The following is a 9,218-nucleotide window of genomic DNA, read 5'->3' on the forward strand; positions in this document are numbered from 1 at the left end:
ATATTGCTGTTGCAGAAAATTGCCAAACTGTACGCATCTGTGTCCGGAGATATGTCATCCTGGGCAGTGTCCATTGCCAGAAAAATGCGGGAAAAAGGTAATATTTCCTAGACTCCATGCTGCAACTGCGTAATAAAGATGTTTCTCTGTTACAAGTGGGATCTTAACTTTTCTCGATTTTTTATGGATCAAGGTGGTTGCTCGTTGCAAGTGCCTAACATTGAAGAAGGAATGGTTATGCCAAGATGTTCAAGCAGCCCATAGGGCCACAGGTTCTGATCCTAAAGAAGTACCGAAGAACCAGTTCGGTGTCGGCCTCCTCCCTTGCGATTCCAACTGTAAGAGCAAACTACAGATGGCTGAATCGGTGTTACAACAGCGCAATGTCAAAGTGATTGAGGTAAACAGAAACAAGAAAAATCTCTCAGAATTAATCTCACTCTTAAAGCAACTATGAGAATACTTCCTTCTAATTAAACATCTTAGGAGAAGGAGGAGCCGAGCGGGAAAAATGCATCAAAGCGAAGGAAAAAGCGTGAACGGGGTCAGGACATTAAGGAGACCACAAGGCTGCAGGTAATTTCTGTCTTTAAGAAGATAAATCCAAGAAGACGCATGTCTCATATCCCTTATTTGCTTCTCCTTAAGACACCATCTGGTTGGTTTCTTCTCTGCAGAAACTTGCTGTCGCCACAAAGAGGATACTGATGGTCGTGATGTTAATGGCTATGCTAGCCGCTGTTACATATTATGGTTATAAGGGAATCTTGTGGCTTTCTGATTGGATGAATGAACTCGAAGAACATAGACAAAAGTCTAGAAGATACCCCCGAATCTAGTTCGTTCGAGAATTCTTCCTTCTCAAGCCTTTGACCTGATACTCCGCAGTTACAACACATTTAGCTTTTACAAATTTGATATTTCTTTTCGGTTTAGTCGAAGATAGTCACCCGAGAATATTTATTTCAAAGGACAATCGAGAAAGATAATCACTTTGTTTGTTTTATTGATTTGGTGAATCTCTTTTTAGTTGTTTGATATTTCAAGACAGCAAAACAGCTTCGAAAAACTGTTGTACTTGTTCTTCTTTTTCATGATTTAGTATTATTACAAAAGTTTTTTTTTTTTTTTTTTTTTTTTTTTTTTNAGTCTGCAGAGTCAGTTAGTTATAGGAAAGACTTACTTATCTTTCATACTAATGTACAGGAGAGAACGCCACGATGCCAACATCCTTGTCCTCGACGATGCCATCCTGGAGACTGTCCACCTTGCAAAACTCTGGTGAAGAGGTCATGTCACTGTGGTACGATGGTGCATGCATTCGAGTGTATTTACTATAATACACTGTCTGAGAAGGACCAAACGAAAGCCCGCTCATGCTGTGGTCCTTGTCACAGGTAATCATCTAACACGCTGGAGCTACATTAGTGCGTTTCACTTAATTTGAACAGCTGATGGTTTCCTTGTGATTGTTCGATTGTTCCCAAATCCCAACTTCTACTGCATAAAAATATTAGTAAACCACAGTTTTGAAAAGAGGATATTGCTGTTGCAGAAAATTGCCAAACTGTACGCATCTATGTCCGGAGATATGTCATCCTGGGCAGTGTCCATTGCCAGAAAAATGCGGGAAAAAGGTAATATTTCCTAGACTCCATGCTGCAACTGCGTTATAAAGATGTTTCTCTGTTACAAGTGGGATCTTAACTTTTCTCGATTTTTTATGGATTAAGGTGGTTGCTCGTTGCAAGTGCCTAACATTGAAGAAGGAATGGTTATGCCAAGATGTTCAAGCAGCCCATAGGGCCACAGGTTCTGATCCTAAAGAAGTACCGAAGAACCAGTTCGGTGTCGGCCTCCTCCCTTGCGATTCCAACTGTAAGAGCAAACTACAGATGGCTGAATCGGTGTTACAACAGCGCAATGTCAAAGTGATTGAGGTAAACAGAAACAATAAAAATCTCTCAGAATTAATCTCACTCTTAAAGCAACTATGAGAATACTTCCTTCTAATTAAACATCTTAGGAGAAGGAGGAGCCGAGCGGGAAAAATGCATCAAAGCGAAGGAAAAAGCGTGAACGGGGTCAGGACATTAAGGAGACCACAAGGCTGCAGGTAATTTCTGTCTTTAAGAAGATAAATCCAAGAAGACGCATGTCTCATATCCCTTATTTGCTTCTCCTTAAGACACCATCTGGTTGGTTTCTTCTCTGCAGAAACTTGCTGTCGCCACAAAGAGGATACTGATGGTCGTGATGTTAATGGCTATGCTAGCCGCTGTTACATATTATGGTTATAAGGGAATCTTGTGGCTTTCTGATTGGATGAATGAACTCGAAGAACATAGACAAAAGTCTAGAAGATACCCCCGAATCTAGTTCGTTCGAGAATTCTTCCTTCTCAAGCCTTTGACCTGATACTCCGCAGTTACAACACATTTAGCTTTTACAAATTTGATATTTCTTTTCGGTTTAGTCGAAGATAGTCACCCGAGAATATTTATTTCAAAGGACAATCGAGAAAGATAATCACTTTGTTTGTTTTATTGATTTGGTGAATCTCTTTTTAGTTGTTTGATATTTCAAGACAGCAAAACAGCTTCGAAAAACTGTTGTACTTGTTCTTCTTTTTCATGATTTAGTATTATTACAAAAGTTTTTTTTTTTTTTTTTTTTTTTTTTTTTTTTAAAAAAAAAAAAAAAAGCCATCAACATAAGCATAATGCAAGAGTGCAGATAACAGAACGAAGTCTCGTAACTTATATTGCTCTTACTCACAGAACTTCACTGTATCATAAAAATCACGCATGATAACAGTCTCGAGCAGAAGACTTGAAACAAACCATTCCTACCAATGCTGCGACATCTATCACCGTTGCTGAATGTAAGAGCTGCAAATCAAACTCACGACGTAGGATGAGTGCATTACCCTACTATTACCACTAGGATAAAGAAACATTTGATTAAAAAGGGCCGATTATATGCCTATATATTTTACGGCCGCAAGCAGATGCTTCATCTGCTTGGGTCTTCCGCCGGCTCTGTTGCTAACGACTCCTTGTATGGCGGGAACATCTTCAGGCCACTCAACCTCTTCCCATTCCTCATCATCACCCAAGTCCATATCAGAAACCTGTTTCACCAGATTCTCCCAAATCACGTAAGAAATTGGAGCCACTGTTTTGAAAGGAAATTCGAAGTAAATTTCCTACGAAAATGCTTCAATGAAATGTCGAAGGTAAACTGGAAGGAAACATGAAGGACAATGATGACCATTTTCCTTCTATATTTTTGTAGGAAAATACTTCCTTCCAGTTTCCTTCTAAAGGTTTCCTCTGCGTTTTCTTCGAAAACTTCCTTCTCATTTTTTTTTATTGTTAAACATGTTGTTGTGATTTTTGATACGAATGGATGTATAGGGAACTAAATTATATAGGGAAGTAAAGATCTGATTCCTTCTCATTTCCTACCAAAAAGTTTACTATTTCACCTACCACTCACCCGCTTTATATCCCGCTTGTTTTAACGTGCCGACATCAAAATTATTTTCCCTTTATTTTCCAATTTCCTACAAATATTTCCTATTAGATAATATTCAAAGGGAACTAGAAGGAAAATTTCCTTTTAAAATCCTTCGAAGATATTTCCTTTAAAAATCCTACTTGTTTCCTTCGACATTTCTTTCGAACTATATGTTGAAGGAAATGCAAAGGATATTTTCCTTCAAAATTCTTTACAGGTCTGTTCTTTTGATATTCCTGCTGTTTTCCTTTTAAATTTCCTTTGACAATAAAATTTGAAGGATTTTAGAAGGAAAATTACTTCCGTTTTTGACGAGGAGGATGTTGATCTTAACGACATGGTTCCCAGTGATACAGAGTTTTCAGACTGGACACATCAAAGGTTGCAACACTTATTCGAGAATTTACACAAGAATCAGTTACCTTGCGATACAGGTCTCCAGAGATATTGATGGGTGTAGTCCAATATTGCTCCAAAGTCGATATATGGTCAGCCGGTGTAGTTTTTGCAAAGTTGCTGAACGGCTCTCACAAAAATGAAAATTTTGATTCGAATTTGTAAGTATTTTCAAAAGTAACATGTTAGGTGTTTTTCAAAAGAAAATACCTTGATTTACATAAATTTTCAAAAAATATCACTTTTACAGTTTACAATATAGTTATAGAACTTTTATAATTGTAATGAAGAATTTATAGGGTATGTGTAAAATGATATTCATGTACAAGTACACTTTAAAAATGTCACTTTTAAGAGACATGTTAAGGTAATATGTTTAAAAGACTTTTTTTTTTTTTTGACAGTTTTGAAAAACTTTTTTCTTTTATGCAGAACAAAGCTTTATTTATTTATTGATTTTTCCTTGATATTGTGAGAATTGCAGTTAGACTCAACTAATGAAGCACTGAATTTTACAAGAGACAAAGCAGCAGGGACAATTGGCGGTTTAATTTTTGGCAAATTTTATTGATCCCGTAAAGAACCGGTCCGGTTCAGTAGTATAAAGTAATAGAAAAGAGTTGAACCATAATGTAAGTACGGATTTATGAATAATTTAGTTTAAATGGATAGTCACATTGCACGAGAGGGAACATATCTTCGATCATCTCAACTAATTAATGGTTGCTTATCTTACATGTATTAAGCATACAATACATCTTCTATCCGACGACATAATCTTGAACTCTCTTTGAACTTTTGGAGTAATGTGATCATATAAAGAAAGTCTAAGGGAGCCATTTTATTAAATAAAAACAAGATCAAACGAAACCAAAGAAAGAAGCTAAGCACCCTAAGGGAGCCAATTTATTAAATCAAAACAAGATCAAACGAAACAAAAGAAAGAAGCTAAGCACCGTAAGGGAGCCAAATCATTAAATCAAACTCCATCTAAGGAGTCAACAGCAGTAACCTGAGACTGAGACCTCATTGAACTTGAAGCATCAGCTATCTTCTTGGCTAAGGTCAATAGCTCCTGCGGCTTAGCATCATCTCCTACAATCTTGACATGTCCTTCAACGATTGTGAAGCTGTCTATTGTAACACTTGCTTCTTGCCTTCCAATCAAAGATGAAACCCTTGCAGCAACTGCCAACATCTTATCAAGACTATCAGAAGACAACAACCCAAAAGCCAGAAGGTAAATGATCCTATCTTCATCAGGAATCGATCCAGGTCCACGAGCAGCCTCGTTATAGGTTTTCTGATTCTCGTACAATGCATGAAAACTTCTATGTTCTTGAGGACTGACCAGAAGAGAGAACTCAGCCATAAAAGCCATGTGACACATGCAAATGAGGTCTATGAATGCCATATCCTCACTTCCTCTTGGAATTAGACCAGCAAATCCAGTGTGAAGCATAGCAATAGGAAGCTTATGAGATTGTGCAGGAAATCTGTTGGCATCATTGAAAGGAGCAAACCTGTTGGCAAAAGTTGTCTCAGAGGCAATTAGCTGCCACTACAAGAAAACATTCAATTTTCTATCGCATATTACGAAAGAAAATAGAAGTAAAAATTTAATTATTTAAATGTTTAAACATTTTATATTTTATAAAATTAGGAAATTATTGCATTTCATAAATTTAAAACATACAAAACATAAAAACATATTAAAAATAGAAGTACTAACTCTTTTTGATCTTTCTTCCATAGTTTTTTTTTATCCCAAAGCTCTGGATCTCTTGGATAAGATTTTAGTGCTCGATCCGTCCAAAGGTAATAATTATATAAGCTAAATTTGATAAAAAAAAACTATATTCTTGACATTTAAAGTCTTTTTATTTTGTCTTTTTGGTGTAAAGAGTAATTACAAACAAAAATGAGAATTTGATATTAAGCCATGTTAATTACAAACAAAAATGGAAATTTTGATTCGAATTTGGAAGTATGTTTGTATGCATCCAAGGATGTCAAACAAAATAACTTATTGAATACCCCCTCCGATTCATATTAGTTGTCGTTCTAATTTATTTGGGATGCTAGCTTTAAAAGTATCAAATGTATTTTATTCTATTTATTACATTTTTGTTGAGTTTTTGGAAGCATAATGTTTATGGATATAGTTTTTGTTTTCGTATTTGGTTGTAGAAACCATAAATGCCTTCTTGTTATCACAAAATATATCTCATGAGTATTGACATTCGCATTAACCAATTTTGCTTTGGTTATATTTAATCTTGTTTGGCGGTAAATATACTAAATGGTTTTTGATAAAAAAAAAATAACTTACTGAATACTATGTCTGATTCATATTACTGGTTGTTCTAGGTAGTTTCACACAGATCAAAACAATTGAATTTTTTGATTTATCTTTCATTAATATACTATTTCATTTGACAAAATTAGAATTTTGATTCATAAATTTGCATCGTAAAATAAAAAACGACAAGTAATATGAAACAAAAAAATTACTCTAAAACGACAATTAAAAAAAAGATGAAAGGAGTATTATTTTAAAGAACTAAAAGAATTTGTGAATCATAGGTCTGAAATTTGGTTCTATAATTACATTTGGTTTGGATTCTTGTTGATTTTTCAATCTATATCTTGGCCCATATATTTGTTTGGTTGTAGATCTTACACAACCAAGCACCTCTATCTAAAATTTGTAGTTGGTCCGATTTCGGTCTTATTAAAATTGATATGATTGTATCTAGATTAGAAAAGTCATGAGTTTTGATGGGCAAGGAATCAAAAGAAAGCTATACATGAGTTAGAGCGGATGATAGGAGTTGCCAAGTTGGAGTTGTTCGTCTCGACTGATTTGCGTTTTGCATTGTCTTTCTAATATTGCATCTGCCCAAATATTTTTTTGGGAGTTTACTACTATTTTATACTCCACAACATCACATTTTAAAAAGAGAAAAATATGATAGATGCATTCCAAAATTACTTTTAGTGTTTATATCATTTGGGTGATTTAGAATAATAATTATAAAAATATTTTTAAAAAGCTTATGATTTTATAATTAGTGTTTAGCGAAGGTTATATATATATATACTAAGATTTACCCCGTGGTACACCACGGATCCATTTCTTTTATTTCTTTTGTTTATTTTATAAATCAATAACTCCATGCATTCTAAAGAAATTAATTCGAATAATCTATATACGGATATACTTGTTTGGTTACAAAAATCCTAAAACAATTTTTAAAATATATATCCGTTTATAAAACTTCAAATCACATCATGCTCAAAAAAGATCTAAAATTTTATTAACTTTATGTATTAAATAGTAATTCAAATAATTAAATATAAAATTAAATAAAAGTGAAAGGAGAATTATATTTTAATCTAACATATTGCATTAAATTAGGTAGATAGATTTTAGGAAATTTAAAATTAATATTATCAAATAAGGAAATAATTATGATTGGTTGCAAGGATTGTAGAGAATTTAGTTGGAACTTGTTTGAATACAAAGATAAGAAAAAGATGGCACAAAAAATGTACTTCGAAAATGTTAAGATAGATATATCTAAGAAAATAGAACATTAGCATCCTCAGCTTCGGTCCTTACTCCATTAGGTTTGGTAGGTGAGAGCTGGTTGAGAACTTGAGCCATCCCTTTCTCTCCACTTGCTTAAGACAAGGTTGTAACACAAGCCCAATCACAATAGCCGCAAGGCTCACGGCTGCAACTTTCAGGTTAGTAAACGCCATGATGACACCGATCAATATTGTCGGAGGAATGCACATGAGGATCGATCCCAACACCCCTACAGGTATCTTGAAAGGCCGTGATGCAGCCGGATCTTTCAACCTTGGTCTCACAAACACAATAAACTCCAAAATCATTCCAAAACAGTATAATAAATTCTCTGCACCCACAATCTCTTGAAAGCTTAACCATGACAAGAGAATCACACCAGAGGCTGAGAACAGTATTCCGACCCATAGAGTTCCGTAGCGCGATCTCTTGGCAAAGACCTGTGGAAGCATCCCGCGCTCAGCCATTCCAAGAAGCTGAAATCACTGCTCATTTCAGCCANACATTCCCATGTTTGATGTCGCAGCTGCAGCTTGAATCCACCATCCCAACCAAGCTCCTCCTATAACTTTACCTATATCAGCGAAATACCCGTCAGTCCATAGGTTCTGATCAAGAGGTATAGCTCCTGTCCGGTCAAAACCGGGAAGATGTAAGAAAGCACCACAAGAAGCAGAGCATATAACAGAGCCCTCGGCAACGTTTTACTCGGGTTTTCAACTTCTCCCGAAAGCGTATTAATAGAATCCCAATAGTTGAGGTTCCAGAAGAGAGTGTTGAGATACAAGCTCCATTTAACAGCTTTCATCTTCTTGCTAACCACAAGCCATCTCGAAAGTTTGAGCTTTGGAAGAGACATGAAAGACATGACCACAAACGGAAGGATCGAGAAAATAGCTGCTACACCGACAATGCTTAAACCCCTGTAGTTCACGTAAGGCTACGGTCAATACCAAAATCGCAGCGACTCGAGGGATTCCACTACCAAGAATCGGTACTACGGATTCTTAGTGATTCTTTTCTTGGAATACAAGTTGGAAAACATTTGGTGGTAGACGATGAGATTTTAAATTCATAATTACCCAACGAATACATTCTTTAGAATTTTAATGGATATTTATGATCTAATTGATTTTCATTATTAAAAGACCCAAACTATGTATTGTTGACTTCCTTTTTTAGTTGAGAATAATGATCTTAGTTGTCAAAGAAAAATAAACCTTTACTGATTCTTTCATTTAAATTAAGATGTTAACTAATGATATAAACCTTTGAGAGGAGTTATATTGTTTCCTCTTTTGTTTACTGATTCTTTCATTTAAATTAAGATGTTAACTAATGATATAAAAATTTTGTATTATTTTTTATTATGACAATAAAAGAAACTGATTAATTTAAAAAAATTAAAAGAACAACTTAAAAAATAAATAAGGACAATTAGTTGGCTTGCTTGTGCTTAAAACTGAACTTTTATCAAACCATAACAGCTAGAGTTTTAATGATGTAGCAAGAGGACCAATTAAACACAACATCATATGATTCTACTTTACCCCAAATCTCTCCTTGGCGTCTTTCAATTGCGATCACTGCACACCAAAACTCCCTTCTTATAGCCTCAAATCCATTTGTGAAGAACACAGCTAGTTTCCAACCATAACTCACAGTGTCTGACCATGGAAAAGCTACATGAGGCAAAAATTCTTCC

The 9,218-nt window shown here is 35.1% G+C and overlaps 2 protein-coding genes and 1 pseudogene across 2 annotated transcripts in view; 1 reads left to right on the forward strand and 2 right to left on the reverse strand.

Moving 5' to 3' along the window:
- LOC104768766 (NF-X1-type zinc finger protein NFXL2-like) overlaps positions 1-2,658 on the forward strand; it is a 14,856-nt gene extending 12,198 nt beyond the window's left edge. The window contains exons 9-13 of the mRNA XM_010492803.2: positions 1,207-1,397; positions 1,556-1,637; positions 1,734-1,940; positions 2,027-2,116; positions 2,218-2,658. Coding sequence (XP_010491105.1) covers positions 1,207-1,397; positions 1,556-1,637; positions 1,734-1,940; positions 2,027-2,116; positions 2,218-2,379 — 732 coding nt within the window. The 3' untranslated portion in view covers positions 2,380-2,658. The remainder of the gene's footprint in view (positions 1-1,206; positions 1,398-1,555; positions 1,638-1,733; positions 1,941-2,026; positions 2,117-2,217) is intronic.
- LOC104772131 lies at positions 4,898-5,671 on the reverse strand. Its single transcript, XM_010496776.1, has 2 exons — positions 5,651-5,671; positions 4,898-5,479 (listed from the first exon to the last, which is right to left on the reverse strand). Exons 1-2 carry the CDS (start codon positions 5,669-5,671, stop codon positions 4,898-4,900), a joined length of 603 nt encoding a protein of 200 aa, XP_010495078.1.
- On the reverse strand, positions 7,504-8,608 carry LOC104772132 (annotated as a pseudogene).

Source organism: Camelina sativa, chromosome 20, assembly GCF_000633955.1.
Source record: "Camelina sativa cultivar DH55 chromosome 20, Cs, whole genome shotgun sequence".
Classification (NCBI taxonomy): Eukaryota; Viridiplantae; Streptophyta; class Magnoliopsida; order Brassicales; family Brassicaceae; genus Camelina; species Camelina sativa.